Raw genomic sequence first — 26,586 nt, forward strand, 5'->3', positions numbered from 1 at the left:
TCGGAGCTGCCCTACAGCACGTTTTAGGGAGACTGCTCCCTGCCAAAGAGGGTTGTCTGTCTGGTGCCCTGCGCCCGCCGGGACACGGAGGAGATGACGAGAAGCTCTGCTTCACTAGAGGGCCTCAGCAGATTATTTCCTCTGAACGCCCTTGGCAGGCTGTACCCCCAAATCAAGCCCCAAAAGTTCCCCCCTTGCACTGCAGCTCGCCTGCCTAGGGTGTTTCTCCCTGTTACCCTTCGCTTATTTCTTGCAGAGCTCTCAGCTGCCAGGTCTTGTTTCCAAATGTTTCCCTCTGTTTCTCACCCTGCTTGGCTGATCTCCTCAAAATATCAGGGTCAAAATACCCCGCCGCTGGTGCCTCGGGGATGCCCCAGGATCTGCGTGAGGGACGCGACAAGGCTTTTGCATCATCCCATAAAGTGCTCTCGGCTGCGGGGAGGAAAGGAAGACGCAGGCTGGTGTGAGCCCAGCCTCTGCTTTACAATCTCTTTCCTGCCACTATAAATAACCTCGGCGAGAGTCACTTCAAAGGAAGGGCTGGCGGCGGAGAGGTGCTTTGGGGACCGAGCGGGACAGGGGCGTCCCACTGCCCGATCCCACCCCGGCGCTTTGCATAAATAAATAAATCATGCAGCAAGGGAGAGGTGGAGAGAGAGGGCGAGCAGAGGAGGTTACTTTGGGAAGCCGCGCAGCTCGCTCATCCCAGCCCCGTAGTTCGAAGGGAGTGTGTCATGTTACAGGGGAGCCACGATCAGCCAGAGCACAACGTCGCCAGAGCAGCTGAGAATTACCTCTCTCTAATGGGGACTTTCATGTGCAAGCTCCTGGCCAGTTTGCGAAGGAACTGAAACGGGCAGCTTAGAAGGAATCAAAAACCCCCCAGCGAACCAAAAGACAGAAACACAGGAGGAAAAACAAAAATCTTGATCAGATTATTTTCCCCCCTCGCACTCTTTGCTGCAGTTGGATCTCTTTTTTTCTGCACCTCTTTTATGTGTGTGTGGTTTGTTTTTATTTTTTTAAAGACCCCCCACCCCCCCATCCACTTTTGTCATTATTGCTGTCATTTGTCATTTGCTGGCACTGGGATCCTCTTGGATGCTCTTTTTCTGTGCCTTCTGGATTGTGCTTCTCGGAGTAGGAGTGAGGCTTTCTTTATTCTATTTATTTATTTATTGTTTCTCAGGACAGGGAGGGAATGTTGGAGGAGAAGAGCTGGAAAGGCGTCGACGAAGCAGCTTTTGACAGGGGGTGTGTGACTCCCCCCAGGACCGGCGATGGGGAGAGATGCTGCCGCCTCCCTCTCCTGCTGGGCTCGGGGCTGCCCGGCGTCTCCCTGCTTTCTCTGGTGCTGAGCCTCCTGCTGTACTTTCGGACCTCCGATCTGCAGTCCCGGGTGTCCCACTTGGAAGCGGACAGACCCACACAGCTCCCTGCCTGGCTCTCAGCAGACCAAATGGAGACGGCTATTTTGGGAAGAGTTGACCAACTGCTTGATGAGGTCGGTGTCCTTTCATTTTGCACGTATAGTTTGCAGTGCTGTAGATTTTAGGCACGTGCATGCTTGCATAGTTGTGTTATCCGTTTTTTTTTTTTCCCCTGCCTTAAAAACCTATCTCTGCACAAGTGATGCTGCTTCTAGGTTGAATTCCCTGTGTCTCCAGGTCCCTCCCACCTCTCAAACTCACCTGGTGTTTGCTTCTCTCTTCCCTAGCCCACACTGTGGCTGACCCCTGCACTTTGCAAAGAGGAAAACCTCATCCCTGGTCCTGGCAGGGAGGGAAGAACCTCCAGCCTCCTCCGTCTGGTAGTGTTGCCTGCTGAAAGAATTTGAGCTAGAGGTTAAACCTGGGGATTCAGTGTGTGTCTGAGCCCCAAGAGAGGGAGAGGCATGGCACATTGCAGCTAGGGCTTCTATGGGAGGAGGTAATTGCAAACACCCCAGTGTTATGATGGGCTGGCTTTGCTGCTGTGCCAGCCTTGACCCCTTCTACAGCTCCTGGCTCAGGAAAATGAGGCACACTGGCATTGCCAGGATGGCTTCTGGTACTGCCAGAGCATCAGTGCAGAGCATATGCCTGTGTTATGCCTGCTTGAGCCCCATCCAAGCTCCACTGGACCCTGTGGGTTCTCCTCTGAGGATGGGGGAATGCTGGTGCTGGCTTCAGCAGGTTGATAAAGAAGCAGATTTTTGTTGGTAACACCCTTTACTCTGTTGGTGCTGCTGGGGGCTGTCTGGGCTTCTCTACCCTGTGCGGGATGAGTATCCTACTGTATTCCTTGCCTTGTTGGGCTTTGAAGCAGTGTTGACATGTCTGGGAGCAGATGGTGGTTCATGTCTCTGAACTCTTCAGATGGGTCCACACTGACCTGTTCCCACAGCTCTGGGAGAGGCTTGGGGCTGAAATTCAGGGCTGGAGTTGTTTCCACCCACCTCTCATTTTCTCTGTTTACTCCAGCTTTGGCTTGAGTCATGCTGGAGAGATCCCTGGGGCTAGCCCAAAAACTGTTTGTGTCTGAAAAAAACCCCTCTTGTGCTGCTACTGCCAAACGAGGCGAGGAATGGAGTGATCCGAGTGGTGGCTATAGGGACCTGCCTTGGGCAGTGCTGCCTGGTACCTGGGGTGACCTCGGCCCCCCTCCTGCTTTCCAGGAGCGGCAAAGGTCTGTGGTGAGGAGTTTAAACCTGCAGCTGACAGGCTCGGCTTCTGTTTATGAGTCTTGTGAGAGCAGTCCCTGGATCGGCTGGGGTTTGCAGCCAAAAGCTGTGAACCTCGAGTTAGCAAACAACGCAGGAGCTGAAGGATTTGGTTTTGAGTTGTCTCTTTAGATGAGGAATAAGGGGAAGATAGGGTCCATGGGGTAGTACCCCACTTAAAAGAAGGTTTTTGGGGAAACAGAAGCATTACAAGTGGCTGGAACTCCTTCCTCACTACCAGGCAGGGGATAACGTCCAGCGATCCCCCTGTTGCTGCTGGCATGAGTCTGCTGGGAAGTCGCAGTTTATCTCTACCAAGTGATTTGAGAAGTGCTACAGGATGCCTGCCAGGAGCAGTGCCCGAGGCCGGATGGCCCCCTATGTCCTGCGGGCTCTGCTGGCCATGGCACCTTTCCGCCTTTTTATAGCTCGGCTTAGCGAGGAAATGGGGCTCTCATGGTGCCCGTGTGCCAGGCAGCGCCCCTGTTTTCTGAGCAGCCCCTCCTGTGCCCCTGGGCATGGCACAGTCTCCCTCGCAGCCGGTGTGGGGAGCAGCCGTGGAACAGGAGCGATGGCTTGAGGGGCCAGCACTTGCTGCCGGGTACCACCAGGGTTAACAGCTCCATGCTGGGTCACAGCTTCCAAAAGAGCTTGGAGGAAAGTGCCAGAGCCTGTGGAGGAGCAGGGATGCCTGGCCCAGGTCTCCTGTCCCTTTACACCTGGGAAGGGCTGCTGCCAATGGAGAGAGGAGAGCTGTGCCCCCTGGGCAGGAGACCTTCCCCAGCTCCACTGCCCACTTCCCCTAGGCTCCTAAACCTCAGGTCTCCACACTCAGCCAGAACCACTGTCATGGGCCAAGTGGCTCGAGGTCCAGGGTGGGGGTCTGCTGGTGGACAGATGGTGAGATGGCATATGGGGCTTTTGCTTAGGAAAGAAAAACAAATCCCCCTGGTCCTCCTCTTCATTGTGTCTGAAGTGGGGCTAAGTGGGATAGGTCTGGCTGGCAAGGGGCAAGGATGGAGAAAAACAGGGAAGATAAAGGGGAGCAGGAAAATGATGGGAGAAAAAAAATAAGGAAGGCAAAAGACTGTTCTGAGCACGACTGGAGGAGAGGGGCTGTGAATGGGCTGCTGTGATGGACGTGAAATTCATTCCCCCTGCTCAGACCCTCGCTGCCTCGTTGCCACATCCTCACAGAGTTTTCTGGTGTTTCGACCTTAATGGGTTTCACAGCTGCCAGCTCAGTGTTATCCATCACAAAATAAAACAGCAAAGCTTAAAGGAACCCCAGCTTTGGAAAAACCTGGTCTGAGGCAGGCAGGGAGGTGGGAGGTAAGGGGAGCCACGGCACAGGAGCACATTTCTAGCTCTGATGGCTGTGAAGATCAGCTGGAGAAAAATGAAGAAGCCAAGTCTGTAAGGGCTAATATAGAGGAGCTCTAAGGTTATGCTCAAAACCGGTACTGCTCTGTACTCCAGGCTGGAGTGTGTAATGCTCTCCAGTCAGTGCCCAGGTGTGCCCTGGATGTTCCCAAGGGTCTGTGAGGGACACCATACAGAGTGCAGTGAAAAGTGCAAAATGCCAAAGCTCTGTTAGGTGCCTTTCTTCTAGACATGCAAAAATAAAGCAAACTGGCAGGGAGAGGAGATGAGTTGGTTTGCTTAAAATGTTAATTTTAAGGCAGTTGGTGGGGGTGTTTTCTTGATCTTGGAGCCTGGTTTTTGAGCATCACTGGTGCTGTGTCAGTGTTTCCATCTCAGTTCAGGAGGAGCAAGGAGAGGGCGGCAGATGCTTTCCCAGAGGCAGCCTGACCAGTGCTTCACTTGCTACTGTGTAAACCTCTTGCCTGGTGTAGGCGAATACCCGAGGGGAATTTCTACCAGACACAAATTGACTGGGTTTTCCTATAAAAACATCTGTGCAGAATGGGCCAGAAATAGGTAGTTCAGGGGGAACTTTACCTTCACGTAGGAATTCCTCTGCATTTATGGGACATCATAAAATCGTACAAAGAGCACAAATAAACTCATATTCGCAGGAGAGGCAAAGCTTTCCAAAGAAGAAAACAAGGTCCTTTCCCATGCTGGGTAACATTTGGTACTATTTCATTTGCCAAAAGCTCATCAGGGTGGAGAACAGGATGGATTCAGTGCTGCTGCTAGGAAAAACAATCCCCGAATTTGTGAGCTTGTAGAGATAGAAGTGTGTATGTGTAACACAACAGCAGGTATCCTGTGCAGCCTGGAGGAAGGTCAGCTGCCCCTCTGCACCGTGGTGAGCATGCTCAGCTTCTCAGGGGTTTGTGTTGAAGGTATTTGCTGTGGCTTTAGCGGTGCTGAAGGGATTCAGGGACTGTGCCCGTGAGTGGGGAGGGAGCGTCGATCCTCACTGCTTTCCCAATAGTCTCATTTTGCTGGGATTCTTTCCTTACTTGTGCAAGCAAAGGAAGGACAGCTGAAAACTCCCTTTCCCTCCCGACTTAAAGTTTTTTTTCTTCTGCTTTTATTCAGTATCTCAAAGCACACTGCTCAATTCTGCTTATCAGTGTCTGCAAGCTTGCTCTCAACCTGGCCTCCATCTTCAGCTTAGCGTTTTCCATCCCAAAATACCGGACCTATTTTTTCCTTCCAACTTCTCTGGTAGCTAAGTCCTGTTTCTTTTCAGCTGCTTGCAATCCCTGCACCTAGATGGTGTTATTTCCAAGCTTTTTGCTCTATCTGGGAGGACTCCCTGCTTGCTTTTGCTCTGGGCCACATGGTCCCGTGATTCCAGGAGCTGGGCCTTTAAGAAAAAACAGTGAAATTGGAGATAAAACAATAAGAGTTAACAAAACCACCCACCCTTGAAATCCCCCTGATGGTTGTAATAGATTATCTATTTAAGATGTGTTTCTTTTAGCTGTTGGAGATAGTGGTGGGAAATGATTTCACCTTCCCTGGGTGACTGCAAACAACTGGGAATGCTAAAGAGCTATTAATCTGCCCCCTTTGAAGAAGTGCCCTCCCTCTCCCCTGATCTCAAGTGCCCCTCCAAAACAGACAGGCACTTGCAAGGTTTAGGAGACCACAGCCATGGTCCTTTAATGCCAGAAGAGTTCTTGCTTTCTCTGCTCTGTCTGCCCTTGTCAGCCCTGTCCTGTCATGCTTGCACTAAGTTCACCCACGGGAAAACCCCACGCTGGCTTTACTGCCATTCCCAGCACGTGTGTCAGCCCAGCCCTCCTTGCCTTTCCCTCTTGCAGGCAGAGGGTTTCCCCCTTTCCTTGATGCTCAGTGATGTGTGATAGCTCCCTAAACACACAGGGGTGCCCAGTCGGAGCTGGTCAGCTCTGGCTCCAGCGCTAGCGAAGGATTTTTCAACCACGTTCCTATGTGCAGAGGGAAGGTGCAGCTGTTATGTCACTGGAAAACATGACAGGCAAGAGCAAGCTGGCTCTGCTGACAAGGCAATCCTCTCCAGAGGAAGTGTTTTCAGCGTTTCTGCCAAGGCAAGAGGGAGCCAGTTCCTGCTCTTGGTGTTACATGCTCCAGGTATCCCCCAGGTGAAAAAGCAAACCCCAGTTCCCAGGAAGGAGATCACAAAGCCTAGACTTCCAGAGTCCCACCTTCTTTTAATTTTGCTTACACAAGTCAACCTTGCCCTAAAATTGAATGGTTTTGTGTTGCCTGGGAATGAAAGTTTTCCCTTGAAAACACCATTTTTAGAGGGAAGCTCATTTGTTTTGCTGTCCTGAGCAAAGGCAGCTGCTTATGTTGGACCAGGCGATATTTTGTACAGTGGTATGAGGGAAGCAGAAAAGGACAGAAAATTGTTTTGTTTCACCATCTCAACCTAAAGTTGAATTGAGGTCTCCAGAAGCCAAAGATTTTTTTTCTGTGTTTCAGTCTGTGTTTAATAGACTGTGCAGGAAACTGAACTCCAGGTGCTCCTAAATTCCTGGTAGGGTTTGCCTCCCGCTGAAGGGGAGCAATCCCATGGCACCACTGCCCTTTGTATTCCCCAGGGATGTGCAGAGCTCTTGGACTCAAGGGAGGCACCAAGGATGGGGAAAATGCTAAATGCCAGTGAGTGCCTGATGGCTGATGGTCATGGTGCACAGGGCTGTGCTCCCATCCCTGCCCAGCAGCTCCTGCCCTTCCTCCTGAGGCCCCCCCCATCCTTAAGGCTATTTCAGTAGTCCCAGGTCTTTCCAGGACCCTGACCCTGCAGATAAAGTCTTGGGGAAATGTTATTGCTCCGGTTCTGTTCCCGGTCATGCTGAAGTCCTGCTGGGTCATCACTTCCCTGACAAGTCCAATTGCTGCTCTTCTCCTTCTGTGCCGGCACAGCAACCCAGCCAAGGCTCCTTGCAGCCCACCCAAACTTGGCCCTTTCCCCTTAGCCCCTCCAGTGCCTCTACACTCAATGGGGCAGCGATTTGTTCCAGGTTTCCTTGCAGATTTCTGTCCTACAAAGGGTCCTGCTGCAGTCAGGGTGTTTGGATCCTTACTGGTTAGGAAATGGCTTTCTGCTCCTGCCTTTGCAGCCCATCATCCCTCCCTTGTGCTGAGGCCGATTCCCAAACATGGGAAAGCCACCCAAATGTGGTGGTCTGATGTTGAGACATTTTGGTTGGCATGTGTGTAGATGGAAATGGGAACGTGTATGCCTACATACCAGTGTGAGTATGCAAATAAAGGCTCCTCTGTCCTGTTTGTGCCCATGTTTGACCATTAGCACAAAGTGATTCAGTGCTGCAGAGCAGAACTGTGCCATCGGGGAGGTGGCAGCTACATGGGAATGTGCCCAAATGCAAAGATTCACATATCAGTGCTTTTAAACTGAGAAGGTAAACACAGATAAAAATGCTCTATGGGAACTGGCAATTCTCACCTGAAACCCCCTCGTCACCCTGATATCAAATCAACTCTCTATCAGAATGTTTCAGCACTGAAAATACTCAATTTCTAGTCAGTCACAACAACCCTTACTGCTTTTGACTTGCAATAAGGAAGCCAGTCATTTCAAAGTGAAAAAAATGGAAGTGTTCCAGCCAGTTCTGCCTTCCCTCATCCAGGCAGAACCAAGTTGCTCTACTTTTTTCCTCTCTAAAAGGAATTTCCCCCTAACTGATGTGTTCTTTCAGGAAGGTGCTCGATTACTTGTGAAAATTAAGTCATTTCTGTATGATCCTGGGCATGGGCTTCTGTTGCACCCACTACTTCTTTTGGAATGTTGGCCCAGTTGTGAAGTAGGTCAAACAACAGGAAGGTGTAACTGGGATGGGAAGCTGGGCTTGAGGGTTAGAAGGGAACAGGGAGTGAGTCATTAGCGCAGGCAGCCCAGCAGCTCAGCCTTCTCAGATCATCTCAAATCATTAACCAAGTGTACTTTGCAGGCATTAATGAATAACTTCTTTGGGTTGATTTGCATTTTCTTTAATAAATTACAGCTATTTTAATACAGTCTATGAGGGGTGGTGGGGATGCTGTCCCTAAAGCACATTTGGCTCAGGACATGGGTTAAGTTTAATGACATTTCCAGTGAGGGAAGATTCGGTGACCTCAGGTGGACTCTACTGGCCCTTTAAGAGATACACAGGTGGGCCCAGAGAGCAGGAGACTGACATGCTGGCACCATTAGAAATCCAAACTCATGGGAAATGAACATTCTGATGCAATTTGACATTGTGGAAGCTCTTGATAGCTTTTGTTCTGTTCTGCACTTGGAGAAAAGTTAAGTTTCACAGCCTCTGAAGGTTTCAGGAGATGCTGTTGCTGTTCTCAGTTCACCTTCAGCCACAATATTTTGGTGGGACCCTCCTGTCCATCCAGGTGTCTCCATGAGCATAAGGAGCCACAGGGGGGAAGAGTACCTGCTTCAGATCTTCGGGTTTTGTTTGCTGAGTGAGTCTGCTGAGAAACGCAGCTTTTTCACAAGGACACAGTCACCAATTTATTTGCCAGTGCCAGCTCTTGGTTTTGTAATGCCTGTAAGGACCACATTTGGAGGCCGTTACGAAACTCCCTCAGCCTGCTTTTAATCAAACTCCACATTTCTAGTTAAATACTGTGAACTTTAATGCCTTTCTTCATTCCCAAACTGTTCTGCCCTGTCTTTCCCATCTCTTGGGCACCACCCCCCCCAACTCCCACTTTTCCAAGAATTTGAGGCTTTGGTTTCGATGGTATAAATTAATCCTTTTCCTGTTTCTCCTCTCTTGACAGAAATTGAAGTTTCACTTGCCGAGACATCGAGAAGTTCGAGACACACACCAGCGATGCAACTGCCCGGCAGGTAGGGATGTGGGGAAAGCTGGCACTTTGGAAGGACCTTTTTTGTCCACATCTCATTGAAGGCTTTTTTAATGCTGTGTCGTGTATGAGTGCAAAGTTGTGCATGTTTGCATAACAGTGCGCTCTGGATATGGGAATTCGATGTGGAGGGGTGCGCAACAAATTTGGTATGTGCCTAAATACCAACAGGTGACAGGAACACCAGGGCAAGTGTCAAACGTCCAGATAGATTCTAGACAGACAATAAAGAGAGAAAGATAAGCTCTAGAGGGCAAATATTCCCAGTGATTTTAGACATCAGTGTTGAAGTGGGCAGAGTGGCTCTTGGGGAGGTGCATCTTTCTTGGCTGGTTTTGGAAGGTTTGAGACATGTAGGCTAGACCCAACACCAAAGCTGAACAGATGGATTTTGGTGAGCCAGAATGCCTCTGGGATGAGAAGATTTGAATTCCTTCGTGTTGTACCACTATCTGAGGCATCTTGCAGAATAACAGCCTTCTGCTAGAACTGTTCATTTGTGAGGGGGTTCAATGAAGTGGTCACTCGAGGTCCTACTTGTATAACATACAGAAATATTATGGGATTGCTTAATTGCATTATGTTTTTAATCATGCTAATATCAAAAGGCTCTTTGAGACACATCTGAAGTGGTTTCAATACAATAAGTGACAAATTGCTATGGAAAAAACATTTGTGAATGGCATTTCATTCCATGACTGTGAATCATTCAGCCTTCCTCATTGTCTTTTGATGCATTGGAGTGTGTAGAAAAAAACCAGAGAAGTGCCAGCTACCACTCACATCCTCAGCTGAATTTTTGGGAGAGTTTGAATTTGTATATCCAAACTGGGTATTTGAAGCTCATTTTGCAAAGAAAGAGGCAGGGGAAGTTGTGTCTGGACGAGCACATGCAAGCAGCATTTCTATTTTCTGTGGTTTCTCCTTTGGTTCTCTTTGGTGCCCAATGTGAGGTGTTTGACAGTGTCTGGTGGTACACATATCAAAGTGTATTCAAATATGGTCAGCAGTGGGATAATGGTGGAAATTATGGGGGGTTGTCTTTGCTGTAAGTAACGTCTCAAAATCATTGTATTTAGACCTGTGTAGAGACATAGGAGGCAGACTCTTGCCACATTAAAATGGATTTGCAAGGTGGCAGCTTGTAAAAGCAAGAGGTAAAGTTGTACAGGTTTATGATGGAAAAGAACTAAAATCCAGGATCCAGACTTGTAGAACATTGGAAAAAGCCTGATTTGACTACTCTGGATCAGGACTGTTGGACTTCCTTTTAGTCCCAGAAAGAAACAACTGGAGCTATTTTAGTTTAAATTTAAAAGATAGTACAAATGAAATGTCTTCTAAGTGCCTATTCTTCTAAGTATCTATTCTCTAAAGAACAGATCAAAACTGAGCTCAACTGTTTTTAAATGTCAAACTTTTTCCTCCAATGGGAACACAAATCATAGCCCTACTCCATTTTCAAGTTCTTGCCTAGACTCGACATATAAATGCCATAAAACCACAGGAATGAATATCCTCCTGGTGTTTCTGAGCCAGCTTGGAGAAGGAAACTTAGAACTTGAATGCAGAGCAGAGAAAAAAGAGATTCACTGATTTTTGAGGCCATCTGAATGTGACCCCCTGCACCAGGCATGTGATAGATGAATTGCCCAAGTATTTCAGCATCAAGGTCATAATACTTGGTTACAGATACCCACATCCCGTGGGAAGGCTTGGCAGCAGTTGGTGATGGATTTCTCCTAGCACTTGGGTGCCCACTCATCCAGTTAAGCTCATAGTATTGCTGAATGACAGCTTTGATTCAGGAGGACTGTAGTATCGTCTCACTCATAAAGGTTCAGGCTGCCTTTTTACCTGTTAAACTTGCTCATCTTCATCAAATATTCTACAGGTACGGGTACTGTGTGTAAATTTTTCCCCCACCCTGTCACCTAATCTGTCGTGGGAAATGAGACCACGGTCTAAAGCTGATGTTGTGGCAGGTGAGGTCTTGATTGTCTTGGATCAGTGCAGAAATGAAGGCACCTTCAGCCAGCTGCTGTCTCTTCCCAGACCCTTTGCTCCAGGGTATTTCCCTTTGGTCTCCAGGCTGATGCAACACAGGCCACCTGAATGCACTGTCCCACTGTTTCAACATGGTCTCTCTTCCAGCCCGAGACCTTGGGAATCCTTTTCCCCCTTGTGTTTAAAATGCCCCAGGGACCATACAACGTGACTTTTGCGGGAGACCAAGGTATTCAGAAGCGTCAAGATGTTGCAAGACTTGGCGCATGCCTGTTGCTTCTCACTGGCCCACTTCACTGCCTATAAACACATCGTACTCCTCAGCAAAAATAAATGTTTATCAGAAGTGACATTTGAGTTCATCCCGAGCTGCGAGCCAGGTCCCTGCATGGCAGAGAAGGGGAAAAGGAAGACAAGTTCATTTGCTGACCTGTTCAGTGCGGATGTGGAGGTCCAGGGCAGTGTCACCCATTGCCATAGAAGAGCTTCAGAACACAGGGGGATGTGAATGTAAATGGTTTGGAAACGCTGGGAATAGGAGAGCAAGAAGGTTGTGAAGTGTGTGACTGCGCTGTGGATATCTGAGTGTGTGTGATAAGGACTGTAGGAATAACACGGTCAGGAAAACAGCGCAGCTGTATTTATAGCAAACGATAAGGAAATATAAGTTTCCTTTGACTGGGAAGCTGCTACTTCAGATCACTTGGGCTGGGGGTGGGTGTGGCTACCTGTGACGCCTCGCTCCTTGGCATTGAGTTTTTTGAGCTCAGGGGTCACAGTGGGCTTTTCCAGCAGTGTCTTGGCGGGGAGGACACAGCCTCCAAGTTTAGCACAACCTTTCTGGGTGATTAATCACTCGGTTCCCTCTGTCTGATAGGTAACCTGCGTGATTCCTTCTGCCCCCACTGTCTGCCAGACTGACCTGGGACAACTTTGCACAGGTTGGGAAAGAGACCCTAAGGCTCAATGGTAGTAATGACTGTAGCTATTCACCACCCCCAGAGCCTGCGCCGTGCTGGGGCCAAGTGTGGGGAGGGAACTCAGCACAGGTTTGGTCTGAGGTTTTTGCATGCTAGGATGAGACTGGGGGAGGTTTTCTGGGGCTGAGCAGATGCTTTTCCATATGGTATGTGGATGTGGTTGAGAGCTACCTGAGGCTGGAGGATCCTCTTACAGCCAACTGGCCTCCCTTGATTTCTTCCACGTAGTAACAAAACACTGTGAGGGAAAGCATTGTCTTTCAAGTTGACAGAGCAAAAAAATCTAAGCTTTCTGTAGACCAGGTCTAATCTAAGATTTCCTTAGATTTTTTCTTATATTAGGTCTAATCCAAGATTTCCGTAGATTTTTTCTTAAATCAGGTCTAATCCTGATCCAGTTACATATCCAGACTGTGTCTGCCTGGACAGCCCCAATAGCCAGAGATTACACCAAAATCCGTTCCCACAGCCGTCCTGGTGGAGGTGGGTGCTTGTGTATTTTGTATACTGTGACTTTTTATTAGACCTTTCCCATCATCCTCTCTTCAGCTCTGATTTTCACAGTCCCCACGTGGCTGTTTTTCACTCTGCTGGCTCTCTGCTCCAGTCTTCAATATCCCTGGCTGCTTTCTGTCTACCCCCACAATGCTTGTTTTGGTCCAGTTTCTCCTTGGGCAGGTTAGGAGCCTGCGGTGCTGGAGGCGGTCAGCCATGCAAGCAGGGAAGCAGCTCGGAGGGATGCCGAATGACTTTTCCATCTCTCCCTGTGGCAGCGCTCGCGGGCAGAGGAGGGACCTCGGCTGCAGGAGGAGGCAGCTCCTGGGAACTGGGACTGGCAGTCAGAGGGAGGTTGCACAACCCCGCCACAAACCAGCGTACCTTTTGCTGTTACAGGGGCTTGGAGGATGGTGTGGGGCAGCCGCAAGGATTTTGGCAGTGAATGGCAACTGGGGTATTCTCGGGAATGTCTGTAAGACTTTACAAAGGAATGTCCCCTAGGCATTTCTTCTACAAAATTCCACCCACGTTCCCTGTCTGCCCCAGCCTGGGGCACAGGGAAAGGTGCTCGGCCACTCTTCAGCTGCGATTGACCTTACAGAAATTACAGCAGGAGATACTGCAACTCAAACATGTTGCTGCTGTTCCCCTTCTTGCAGGGAGGCCTGCAGAAGTCAAGGTGCAGTGGTGGCCCCAGTTGCACCCGGGAGACAAGTGCCACATGCTGTGCACACTCGATCCAGGCATTCTGGTCTCCCCCTTGGGCACCCCCCCGTCCATGCTGTCCTGACCCCTCGGCACACTGGCAGCTGCTGGAGGAGCCCAGCAAGAAACAGTGTAGGGCATCAGTGGGGCTCTGGCTCCCACCCAGGATGTGTCACCCAGAGCCAGCAGGGCCAGCTGACGGGAGGCCGCAGGATTAGAGGCATATCCTGACCCCTGCCTGGCCCCATAGGCAGCTGCAGAGGGAGGAAAAAACGCTGGGAAAGGCAGGATTAGGGGTGGTGGGGATGGCTGAAGCAGGGGTAGACCCCTGGGCAGCATGGGCTGAGCCTCAGCTCCGCAGCACGCAGGCAGAATATTGCATCCAGGTAGATGCATTGGTTTCTCCCTTGGGATTCATATCTTTTCCCCAAACATCTCTGTGGAGATGAGCCAAAAAAGAGGACAGTGACTGAGTCCTACCTGCTCCCCGCATCCCAGCTGACATGCTCCTCTCTTGACAGGTTGTTTTCATGGTTTTTATATTTTCTTGTTGTCATGTTTGACATGATCCTTTTTCAGCTTGCTGGGGCTGCTTTGGCAGATGATAGAATCACAGACTGGTTTAGGTTGGGAGGGACCTAAAAGATCATCTCCTTCCGACTCCCTGCTGTGGGCAGGGGCATCTTCCACTAGACCAGATTGTTCCAAGCCCTATCTAGCCAGGCCTTGAACACTTCCAGGGATGGGGCATCCACAGCTTCTCTGGGCAATCTGTGCCAGTGTCTTAATGCTTCTCAGGGGCTCCCATGAGATGAAAAGCCTGAATGCTCTGGTGAGCACTGAGAGGTGGAGAAGGCGTTTGGGATCCCTGGCGTGGGGTGAGGGTGTGGAAGCTATTTAAACAGCAGCAGCCATGAGCCGTGTCGGAAGCTCTGGCTCAGAGCCATGAGGAGCATGAGGTGGGAGGATGCAATGAAACACCCATCCCCATGGCCCTCCTGTCAGGAGGTGCAGTGAACTAATTGAAATGATACAGTTTTGTGTTTGACCCCTTTTCAGGATGGTAAATCAACGTGGCTTCCTACGCTGACCGTGAAAAAGGTGTTTTCAGCTTTAAAAGTGTCTGAACACAGCTTTTTGACAAGTGCTAACAAAAAAAATTGGAAAAGAGGACTTTTATCTCAAGCAACCACTCCTTGCCAAAAGCTCTGAGCTTTCTGATTTGCCTGTTTTCCCTTGAATGCACTGGCAAAGCCCTCATGGCCAGGCTGGCTGGAGAGCCGGGATCTGGAGGGAGCAGTGCCCGGGCTGCTGCGGCACCACCGCAGCCACAGCAGCGTGGTGCTGTGTCAGAAAATGTGGTTCTCTGGCACGCCATCCTCATGGCACAGCTGGGAGAAAAACTGCAGCATAATCATTGCTTTAATAGTACTCCTCCTTTTCCCCCCCCTTTGTAAGACATCTCCCTGGGAATTCCCTGAAATTTAAATATATTCCCCCATCCACATATTTTGGGCCCTCCAGAGTATACACACACTTCAGCCTGGAAGGTTGTTCATGCACCCTGGCCTGCTGGCTGTATTTTTGGGTTGGGGTTTGTTTGGTTTAGACATACTGTTGTTTCATTTGTTTTGAAGATGCAAACCACACAATGAATTCCACAGATTCTGTGAGCAGTTATGAATAGATGAGGATGAACAATTCAGGAAAAAAAACAAACAAATAGTTTGCTTGGTCACTTAACTCTCTTTCTCTGAACATGTAGGCTGCTGTGCTCTTGCACAACTGCCTGGAGCAACTCGAGGAGTCACCCCCACCTTGGCTCTTGTCACCTGGAGGTTGCCATATCCATGGCTGAGGGACAGTAAGAAAGAGGAAGCCAGGATGTTCCTTATGCCTTTAAGCACCATCTCATCCAGCTTAGTCTGTGTATGGGATTTAAGCTGACTTTATTAAGGAGTGTTTAATTGATGTTAATGAACCTGCTGTTGTTGTCTCAGTGCAGACTAGGAGGGCTTGCATATGCCATTAGTACAGCTGTGAGCATGGCCTGGGCTGGAGGACTTAGAACAGCCCTGTGGTGCTACCATGCTGATGGAGTTTGGATGGCAAAAACCTCGGCCTCTCCCTCTTTGTCTTTGGTTTGGATGGCAAAAACCTCGGCCTCTCCCTCTCCTCTTTGGTTAGAAACAGCCAATGAATTGAAAAGGGTGGGCTCTGAGGCACAGTAATGGGCACAAGTGCTCAGCAAGAGAGTGGCCTGTTTATTCACACTCGTCTGCTTGTTGGTATGATTCCTTCTTGCCATTCTCAGGCCTGTGTCTGGGACACCCCAGGGCTCCTCTCTTTGTCCTTCTATGTGTCTTCTCATTTTAAACTTTTTATTTTAGTTTTTATTATTTTAAGCTGGCTGGAAGGTGGGAGGAGTTTGCTCCAAACACACAGAATTGCTGTGGGACTTTTTCTCTGGAGGCTGAGTTCTGCCCAAAAGTGCAAACAGGTGAACCTTTATATTCAGGCGTGCATGAGTCCTGGTGGCACAAGCATTAATTTGAATGGTGCTTGTATATTATAGCCCAGGTGTTATATCCCAGCCCTGTATAAACCTTGGTTTTTCAGTACAGCCATCTATGCAAAACCATAGATAAACTAACCTCTTCTCTAGGCAAGGGTATGGTGCAGAGAAAGACATTGAGGATTAAATGCATGGGAAGGAGATTTCAGAGCAGATACCCACCACAATGAGCTCCAACTGGAAGCACAGATTGAGGCAGGAGAAAAGCATTGTGGTTGTGCTGATTTTTATCAGGTAATGGTCCCACTGTGACCTTTACTGTCCCTATCCAGCTGTGTCCGAGTAACAGATCCAGTGGCACATGGCATCCTGCATGCAGACCAGGGCCTGACAGGTTGCCTGTGGGGCAGCCGGGATGCATGTCAAGGGCTGCAGCAGGGAGCTTCTGCATATTTGACGGGTTTGTGTACAGATGTTTGGTAGAAGTGTTTACACCATTGCGTGCCTTGTGCTTACAATGTATATGGTACATATGGGCATAAATCAGCGCCTTGACAAAGCAAGGCAAAAACATCCCAGCTGGCTGAGGAAACCCGAGGAGCACATTCGCTGCTACTGTACGGCGACGGCTTTGATTGAGCACGAGCGTGCTACCGGGGTGGAGGATTTTTCCCAGGCCTGGGCTGTGTGCACATGGCCGGGCTGGTTTGCGTCAGCTGCTGACGCACGTCCGGGCCCCGCGACGCGGGCCTCGCGTGTGCTGCCCATGCTGGCAGCGCTGCGGCGGCCGGGGGAATGAGGGCGAGCCGTACTGGCCGCCAAGCGCGGCGGCGGGCGCGGCGCCCGGTGGCGGCCAACCCCTTGCGCAAAGCGTGGGCGCCCGCCAGCCGGCGAGGAGCACCGAAAATACCCGGCATGGGCCAAGGGGGACGTCGCAGGTGCCAAGTGGCTCACTCCAAAGTTGCTTGTGAGGGGACTTCGTGCCAGCGCCAGTGGGACATGCTGCCATGTGCTTGAGGGCAATGGGGAAGTAAAAGGCGGGCTGCTGGCCTAGCCAGTGGCAGGATGGCTCTGTTAGGTGTCCCTGTGGTGGGGCAGAGAGGGGCTTTACGGTGGGGTAGAGAGGCTCGTGAGGAATCCTCCTCTCCAGGGTGTGTGGTTTCAGTGTGGTGATACCCTCTTGGCTCTTCCGGGCATCTGCCCACACCTTTTCCCTGTGGAAACCAAGGACCAGGCTGATTCCCTAGTGCCCAAGGGTGTCCCAGGACGCAGATCAACAGGAAGAGTGGAGGAGCAGCTTTCCTTCCCCCGGATCGTCTTTCAGCCCTCGTGCCAAGCTGAGGCCACAGGTACGCTGACGGTACAGGGGCAGAGGCAGCCTTAAAAAGGGAGAGGTTGCATCATGTGGGGCTGGGCAGGCTTTGGGAGGCAGAAACCTCATCTGTTAAACACATACCGCCCCCCCTCCGCCAGGGAACATTCAATCCTCTCTTTGATGGACGTCCAAGAAAATACTTCTTCCACATCCTAAACTTGTTAGCACCAGTTAATCATCTTAACCTTCTTCCCCTCTGAACGCACACTCCAATGAGTTTCCCATCGCTGGCAGCTGTTAAAGACGCAGCGACGCTTTTCTCACCGACCTTCGCAGGCGAGTGTGCAGCCATTAATTATTGAACATCCAGGCTGATCCCAGGTGGGAGAGCAGAAACCCATGTCTTCTGCTGAAGGCTCTTCAAAGTGACTGTCCAGTGTGTCACTTTGAGAGTGGATGCAGTTGATGCAGCTCTCCCCTTGCAGGAGCTGTACCAAGTCTCTACCCCTCCGGGTCCTGCCTCACTGACATTCATAAGCATAGTAAAAGAGAAGCCTGGAAAATATTTGTCTGCATTAGAGCAATGCTCCCAGATTAATGTTGCAGAATGCCAGCAGCATGACAACCAGAGAGTTGGAGAGATGTGCTCACATGAGGGGGCTGTGCCATGCAGCTGGTGAGGGGAGGGGGGCTGGAGCATGACACCTCCTAACTGGGCATTTCCATTTCATCTGGCTATTTCTCCCCTTTCCTGTATGAAAACCCCCTTGTTGCCCATTGCATGTCTTTGATTTTGCCTCCAAAATAAGCTTGTGTTTGAGATAGAGGAAAGGTGACTCCTCGGTGCATCCATCCCCTCTGCAGTGCCTGTGGCTCCAGGGGGGCAGTGGTGCCCTTTGATGCTATCTGGCTCTTGTACACGTGGGACTGGGAGGCAGTGTGCTCGCACAGGCTCCCTGGACCAATTCACCCCCTCACTCCTCCCACCGGGGCCGCGATGATTCCTGCTCTGCTTGCCCATCCTGTTCCAGCCTGGCTGCTGCAGCTCAGTGTCCGTTTCTTCCTCATGTAATGTCTTGGGTGAGCAGCATCACAGACGGACTGTGCAAGCAGGAGGTAATTAAATCAGCGTATTCCCCAGGGAGGGGAGGCTGATTAACAGCACATTTTCCCCACGCCGGGGGGCTGAGACACACACGGGCAGCAGTATCAATTGCTTGCCTCACTCCTCTCCCTTAGGATGTCTGGTTTTTTTTCCTTTTGCTTTTCTTTTTTCCCTTCTTTCAAAGGGAAGGTGAAGATTATATCAGCTGAACTGGAATCTGAACTGACAGAGCTTTGTGCGAGGGACTTGTTTATTATGATTTGGTGTTGCTCCGGGCAGTGTGTGCGCCTCACTGGGGACCACCCAGCTATCCCAGCCACACCAGGCTCCCCTTGCCATGCGGCTCAACCAGCAGCAGGTAGAGGACCATGGGGCTGCTTTGCCTTTGGGAAGGGGTCTTACAGAGGCCAAATCTGATTCTGGAATGTGGCACTGGGTGGATGTGGCCAGATCCTGGTGGCTGCTCTTTTCTTGGCCTTCGCCTCTGTCATCTGCCACTGCTGTCCAAGGGAGGAGATGTTGCTGGAGGCAGTGGCAGCTGCTGGGAGTTCTGTGTTGGCCTCGTCCCTAAGCTGAAGCACACAATGGGCTGGGATTTTTTTTTATCCTTTTTTATTTAGTTTTTAAATATTAGCTTCTTATTAGAGTAATTTTGGCAGCAAAGAGGGAGTAATTATGTCTCCCAAAAAGGCAGTCATTACCTACAGATTAACTTCCCCTTAAACCCTACTATATACAAGTGCCACACAGATGAAAGAGGAGTTGAAACCCCAAAAGCAGCCCACAGGCTTATGGGTCTTTGGCACTGCCCTGGCCACAGCGAGGAGCCATGTCTCAGCTCTCTGCTCACCAGGAAGTGAGGTACCTGGCTCGGACCTGTCAGAAACCCAGGGAAAAGCTGTGGTATGGCAAGGCTGTTTGCCATCCCCTGTGCAATGGGATCTAATGTGGGCTTAAAAACAGAAAGAAAGGAGAGGGGGAAAAAAACCCATCTATTTTTGGAAGATGTAGCCTCATGTTTTTTAGTTTATCCCAATGTGTCTAGGGATCTTTTGCTTATGGATGACCTGAGTGCTTATGGAAAATGCTTTTTTTCTGGGAAAAAAGGAGGAGATGGGAGTTATCAGGTGTGGTTGTGCATAGTTCTCTCCTTGAATTCCAAAGCCATCCTGGATAAATCCCCATGCTCTGTTATTGCACTGACCCCTATCTTAATGGGCAGAGTCCTGGAGTTTCTTGGGACAGTGATGGGAAGTGCCTCTCAAGTCCTCTAGGAAGGGAAGCTACAAACATGTGACTCTTGGACTGGGGGCTGGTGTGGTGCATGCACTATCCCCAGCCCCACATGGTTTAGCATGCCTTCAGCCATTCCCCCTTGCTCTACATGGGTTTCTCCATGTGCCTTTCCCCTGCAGCAAAGTGCTGCAGACCTCAAGTCCTCATTCCTCCTCTTTGGTCTCTTTTGTTTCTAGAACAGTGAGGATTTCCTGTTTTGGTAGGACTTGGACCTCTTTAGTGGTGGCTGAGAAGCCTCAACAGTTATTTACCAGGTGTAACACACACCCCATGTACTTTGGAGAAGTTTCTCTCTAAATGTAATGCCCTTTTCCCCTTATGCCCTCAGGGCCTTTCCTTTTGTCTGGGAGGAAGAACTTCAGAGTAACTGGTTTCTAAACTTGCTTGGGTTTCTTCCAAGTTATTTTTTCTCTGCCGCGGGGAGAGGGGAAAATATGTCTTTTCCATTTTCATTGTGCTCTCTTTTCTTTTTGAGATTATAATGGGATCTCTCACTACCTTAAAAACTAACAACCTATATGCCTAAATAAGAAAAATCTTTTAGTCTCAAACAAGATGGAGGTTCTGACAGAGTTTAGCAAACTTATTGAGTCAAATTTGCCATGTTGAGAAGATGAGAGAATACAGGTGCCTTCCAGACCGTGCTCTGAAGGAGACAGCATTGGTTGGGGTTATTTTTTGCCTTTCCAGTTCGATGGCTCTCTCCACAGTGTGTGCTCTGCAGAGCATCTGGTTTTGGCACTGGGGGCGGCAGGGAAGGGATCCGCACGCTCAGTTCATTCTAGGTAAGGGGAGCCGTGAGTCCTTCGTCCCTGTGAGCCAGTGCGGGTTGTCTCCATATGTGCAGCTGTCCCAGCCTGGCTCCCACCAGGCAGAGCCCAGTGCTGGAGTAGCCAAGCAAAGCCAGCCTCCCCGAGTTCGAGACGTGCTAAGAAAGCATCAGCTAGATTTGGATGAATGAATGAATGCTCTCCTCTTCCTGCGCCATAAAACACGCTGAGCAAACCCACTTAGGCTCGTAAACTCCATCACATTTTTCCTTTTGAAGGGACTAGCACCAGCCCCACTCTCCTCCACATGCTCTGTTTGGAAGCAAGGCAGTGCATCAGGAAGGGGCCTGAAGGAAGAATTTATGGTGTCTCTAATTAGTCAGTTTGTTCCATCCTTGAAGAAGAGGATAACGAGCGACAGGGATGCATTGCTGGCCTCTGGAGGAAGAGTGCTGTGGCTTAGGCTCATGTCCAACTGCTGATAGGGTAATTAGTGGTAACTGGGAGCTATCAATCATCTTGGGTGGAAAAATGTCTGGGCGAAAGGAAAGACCCTCCCAAACATTTTCATAACTCAAAAGGGTGTGAGACAGGGTCTGGAAGACAGTACTGGCAGTCCGTAAGGTATTTGAGGAAGGAGTCTATTAAAAGATAAATTGAACACAATGGCCTTTTGTTCGTCCCTGGGTAGGTGACAGAATTTGCTGTTATAAAAACTGAAAAGTATTTTGGAAGGAGGAAGGAAGAAGAAAAGAGTTAGCAGATGGAAAAGAGGGAAGAATAACAAGAATTCAGGGGAGAAAAAAGTAACAGCGCACTAGTTATTAAAATCAGCTGCTAATTGCAAAAATGATATAGGACGAAAAAGAATTATGCAATTTGACAAGTAAATAAAACGTGTCATTTGCATTTTAAGTGCATGATCAGAGAATTTATTTAAATAATTATTAGATATAGTAAGGTCCAACTTTCTACTTTTCCCAGACAACCACATTATGAGAGAGATTTCAATTTTCAGCAGGAAGTAAAAACGCCATGGATTTGGGTTTTTGCTTTACCCAGTCATGATTTACTTTGGCCAGTTTTCCCCTGTTGTTCCTTCCTAATTCTGAGGCTCTCTGAGGAGTAGGACTTGTGCAGGGCCTGGCCGAGTGCTGAAGAAGTGGCCAGCTCCTCGATGGAGGAATGTCAGACTCCTCCTGAATAACCAACTGCAGTTTTCAAACTGGTTTGGATCTCCAGAGTTTTCAGACACCACCTTTTTAGTCCTACCATGGAATAGGATGTGTTAGCGAATGTAGGGTGGGAAATGCAGAGAGATTATCAAACATCTACTCTGCCAAGAGTAGGGTTTTGTTGGAGTGGTAGCTCGCTGCACTGGCACGTGTGTCTTCAAGCTAAGAGTTGTGAGGTGCTTCTGGAAATGTCCAGATATTTGAGGTGGATTTCAAAAACACAGAAGGAGCTGGAGAATTGGTGGGGTAGTGCCCCTGGAGAGCAGGAGCTGGGGAAGAAGTTGAGGAAACTCAGCAACCTGGCAGGGAAACTGTTGGAAGCATGAGGAGCTACAGGAAGGGATCAGCTAAAGAAAATAACGAACTCCTCAGCAAGCTGAAATTCAAGACAGGACAAAAGTAAAGCTGAAAGGATTTAAAATGTATGGGTATGCAAGATGAAAATCTGAGAGCCTAGGGTCAGGTAGGACTGTGAATGACACTCGAGAAAATGCTAGAGTTGTTTATTGTGAGTGAGAAGGAGACCTTCCTTCTCACTGGAGCATAAATGCCAGTCACACCAGACAACAAGGACACCAACTTCCTGAAGAAGTCTCTGAGCCTTTGAGGGCTTGTGAAGGACAAGTGACATGTCAGAACACAAGGGCAAGGCAGAGGTGGTGACAGGGAGGAACTTCGTGTCCCTCTGTAAGACTCTGCAGATAAAGTAAATAGACAGTGTGTCTTCTGCCTTCACCACGTTGTGTGCTGTTGACTCCTGCAGTGAGCCAGAGACCAGGTTACTGTTTGAGAACTACACTTCAAGGTGCAAACGGGCCACTGACGGGGAGCAACGAGAACAACCAGGTCCAGAAAACATGGCTTCTGCAGAGAGACTGAAAGAATTAGGTTTTGTTTAGTCTAAAGGCAAGGGAAGACTGTGGGGAACAGGACAGCAGACTTCAAACGTGTAAGAGGTAACCGCGAGAAGGAGGGAAATAAAAAAATCTGTTCTTCAAGTTTGCTGTGCATCAGAGGTCACTGACTGACTTAAACAACAACACTGGAAATTTTGGGTAGTCTCTAAGAAAGATAATAAATATGGTCTTATGAATCAGGACTTGGGTATCGCCTGGACTGGATCACTAGGGAAGCATGTAGTGTCATCATCCCCAGAGGACAGCAACAGGTTAGAGAAATATTTGCCCAAATGGGTTAGGTAGAGGCTTTTTATTCCTTTGGTTGCTTTGAAGATGTTCCCTCCTCGATTTCGTGTCACTGTCATTCCACAGGAATCCTTTAATCTCTGTTTGGTTTGCTCAGGGGAGGCAGAAGGGGAAGAGAAAGGGGATAGTCAAGAGCAGCAGTTTTGGGCTGGTGGTTTGCTGTAGCCTGGGGGCACGTGGGCTCTTCGGCAGAAGGTGGTGTAGCGGAATGAGCCTGCCACCATAAGGTTTCAATTTACTGTCCAGGGGTCCGCACCGCTACTGGAAAACCTTGAGGGGGCCTCCAAGCATGAAAACCCACTGGGGGAGCTGACCCCGGGGGTCCTTCTCTGCTTTCTGTGACGCTAAGTGCTTCAGCATGGCAGGGACAAATGCGATTGTTTGCTGCTTGGAAAGAGCCTTCTGACCCACGGATGCCTGCCCAAAACGAGCATTGCTGCCCAGCCCTGGCCATCCCTGCATCTCTCCTCTGGCAGTGCTGGAGGTGCTGTGCTTGTCCTGGTGCAGCAACGCTGTGTGGGCCATCTGCTCTTGACCCTTTCCTGTCCTTTGTTTTCACAAGGGGCTCTCCCAGATGTTTGTCAGACTATTTCTGCTTGCCTATTGTTGAACCCTTGTCTTTAAGCACTTTAATCTGCCTAATGGGCTGCCTGCTGTTATGCCAATGGCCCCAGTTATCCTCATCAGATTCTTCTGGCTCTGGAGGCCCACTGGCTCCCATTGTCCTTACAGACATTTCTTAAAACAAGCAGAGATGCTTGGAGATACACTTGGAATCTAAACTAAACTCCACTATCAGACCCTCTCTCTTATTCTTGAGACTGCTGCCTAATCATGTTAATTTTGCTGTGAGGCTCCACCTCGGTGTTCACTTTGTTCATGGCATCCTTTGGACTTCTCTCGGTGCTCTGCTTGTGGCCTTCTCCTTGGCTTGGACTGGTGGTGGTGATGGTGTGCCGGGATGCTCAGAGTGCCTGAGCAGCGACTTTTATCCTCAACAGCTGCTGATATTAACTGCCGAGTCTCGGTGATGTCATGGGTTTGATTTCGGAGGCGAGCTTGAATGACTGGCATAACCTGGTGCCTCAGCTTAGCGTTGGTCAGATTTTTGGCAGTGAAATCCTGTAGCCCTTTTGCCGTCCAACATTGCTGCAATCCTTTGAAGAACCTCTTGCCACTCTGCAAGGGTGTAGCCGAGAGGGGAGTGTTCTGGGGACGGAGGGGCCTGGCCTTTGCAAGGGATTCGCACTCTCTGGAGTGAGTTATAAACTCAGATTGGCTGCTACTGCTGACAACACCTGAAGCAAAATTTCTGGAGGTTGTGCTTTGGGTTGTCACTGTTGCTTAAAATTTTTCTTATTATTTTCAAGATTTTTCTTGTCTTTAATTTCCCCTGCAGCTAATAATGAAGCTCTCTGAGTTAACGTCCCTCTGCCTCCCCTTGTATCATTTGTCCCCGGATGGAGATGGGGAAAATGGCTCTTCATGGCTATGAGTACTGTGGGTGTGTTGTTTGAAAACTGTAGTGTGGCCAGTCTCTAAAACAGGCCCAAGCCACCATTTGGGCTCCATGCACCCAACTGGGGTCTGCCTGCTCCAAAATGGGATCACTCTGCACTGGACACCCAGGGATCCAGGCCACCCTGGATAAGGTCATGCTCAGGCCACTGACATTTTAATCAGCATTTCATAACTAATTGCCTGGCCACAGCTATCTTATTATCAATTAACATAGTCCTGAATGTCAGGAAGTAACTGTATCTCTCTAACTCGCTAAGGCTGCCTTCTGGGTCTGTGAAATGGCTGGATTTCCTCACAGGGATGGATTACATGTTTACATCTTCCCTGCTGCCAGAGTGTGTAGTGCGGATGACCCAAGTAAGCAACAATAATGTCTTCATGTTCTCTCTCTGTCCTCCTCATCTTGTGTAAGCTAAAGAGGGGGGAAAAAATCCCTTGTGTGTGAGCTTTTGGAGCAGGCTGGAAGACACCCACATTGCAGGCACTGTACTGCCTGAATCCAAGAAATTAGAGAGAAAAAAAAAAAAAGCTCCAGCATTTGAGAGCCTTTTTAGAATGGACATTTTTCCAGACAGCAGGAAATGCCCTTAAATGGATGGGATCATTTCAGTGATCCTTTTGGTCCAGAGAGCATTGCTGTCTCTCAAGCTGGAGGATATCTCTGCCATCAGCGGAAGGTCTCTTACCAAACTGACCTGCTCCAATACGTCCATCTTTTAACATCTGCTATTTTGGAACACGGGACTTTCCGGATTAGGATAAATATGACCCACTTAACAAAACTAAGCATCCCCTCTTGTGAGGCTGAAGAGGGTACAGCATGGAGGGTGGCTTTTTATCTCTCTGTGTGGGTGAGAGCAAAGGGTTCCTTATAGTTCTGTTTTTGTTAGTCACTGGTTGAACGGGCCATGTGGAAGGTCAGGTGAGGAGAGGGCTCTGTGGCATGGCCTTGCTGTTCATCGCAGGTGTGTCCCTTCTGTATCTGCAGTAAGGTGGGTTTAGCCTATCTGCAGACTGTGGCTGCCCATTTACTCATTTGGGCTACAGGGAAGGCAGAGCTACTTTAAGGAAAGCTTGTCTGCATAAAAACCAGAGCAGCTGAGAAGGGACAGTGCAGATGGTGCTAATTTCCAGAGGCCATATGTTTGGAGGGACCCCGGGTACCCCTACAAGAATTCTTTGTTTTCTCAATGTTCAGTTTCAAAGGTGCTCTGGGGGTCTCCTCTTTGCAGGAGACCGCTGCTTCCTCCCACTCATCCACTCCCGACACGTTTGCTCCGTCCCCTCCTCCGTCCCCCGCTGCTCGCTGAGCCCTGCAGCTGGATAAACAGCGATCCAGTGCTTACAGCCCTCCGGTGCCTTCCAGCGAGGCGCCGGCACGGAGAGAGGCTTCCTGAGCTGCCCGTCGTGGGCGGACGGCCGTGCTCAGCCCGCGTGCCAGCGCCAGCCTTGTTCCAGGCCCAGCAAGATCAGGTTCAAAACACACGGCATCTGGAGGTGCTAATTACAAATGGAGGTTCTCTGTCTGTGCACGGCTGAGGGATTTGGTGGTCTGGGAGCTCTGGGTCTGTCTGCTGCCCGGGCTTAGCTATGGAATGGGCTTAGAAACGTTCGCGGTAGCTTTGATCTCTGCTCTGTTGACTCATTGTCCCTTCTCTGTTGACTGTTTGTATGGAAAGGGGATCTAGCTCTTCTCCTGTGCAGCACCACCACTATCTCACCCCAAAAGAGCCTGCTGTAGGGAGAGGAGGAACACCCAGAGGCGTGATTTGTACTTGTGGCTGTTGATAATATTGGCTCCTGGTTGTTTGTGGAGCTCTTTGGAGTTCACCACCATCAAGAGCTGGCCCACTTGGGGGCAAGCAGGCCTGTTTCAACACAGCTGCCCCAGTCTGACTGGGAATGCAGGACACTGGTGACATGAGGGACAACGTGCAGTGGTGTTGTGGTGACTCTGTTGCAGTTCAGGTGGCTTTTGTGAAGGCTCCCATGCAGCCTGGTGGACTTGTGAGTTTGCCCCCTTGGCTTACAGAGTTGTCAGTGTCCCTGACCAGGCCAGACCTCTGGCCAGGGGCAAGTCCAGTGCACTGCCCAGGAGAGGCTGGCTCAGCCTGGCCACCAATGGTTGGAGCAGTTGGGGGTGGAGGTGCACATATCCCTGTCCTCCTTTGCCAGCTACTACTTGTTTTATTAAGAATACACTTTAGAACCTCTGCTCCACCTTCTTGTTTATCACTGGGACACAATATGACCAGTGCATTTTGCTGGAGCTTTATTTTGCTTTGTAAAATCCCCAGTGCTTTGCAACAGCTTATCCAGCAACACCTCCTCCCTCCCCGCTGTCTTTGAGACATCTTGCCTCCTCCTCCTTTCCCTTTTCCTCCTCCTCCAGCCCATGTAAGATGATGTTGCTTTTGGAAATGACTCTGTCTGGGGGCT

At 49.6% G+C, this 26,586-nt stretch overlaps 1 protein-coding gene across 19 annotated transcripts in view; it reads left to right on the top strand.

The window, feature by feature from the left end:
- The first annotated feature begins 550 nt into the window (after window positions 1–550).
- The window catches only part of COL13A1 (collagen type XIII alpha 1 chain), a 95,612-nt gene continuing 69,576 nt past the window's right edge, over window positions 551–26,586 (top strand). For 17 of the 19 annotated variants that reach the window (XM_051800280.1, XM_051800283.1, XM_051800292.1 and 14 more), the window contains exons 1-3: window positions 551–997; window positions 1,195–1,504; window positions 8,909–8,986. In XM_051800280.1, coding sequence (XP_051656240.1) covers window positions 996–997; window positions 1,195–1,504; window positions 8,909–8,986 — 390 coding nt within the window. In that variant the 5' untranslated portion in view covers window positions 551–995. Of the gene's footprint in view, window positions 1,000–1,189; window positions 1,505–8,908; window positions 8,987–26,586 lie in introns of all 19 variants that reach the window. The other 2 variants (XM_051800281.1, XM_051800282.1) reach the window with 2 other exon arrangements.

The sequence above is a fragment of the Manacus candei genome, unplaced genomic scaffold (assembly GCF_025592945.1).
Source record: "Manacus candei isolate 608988 ecotype Guabito, Panama unplaced genomic scaffold, ASM2559294v1 h1tg000050l, whole genome shotgun sequence".
NCBI lineage: Eukaryota > Metazoa > Chordata > Aves > Passeriformes > Pipridae > Manacus > Manacus candei.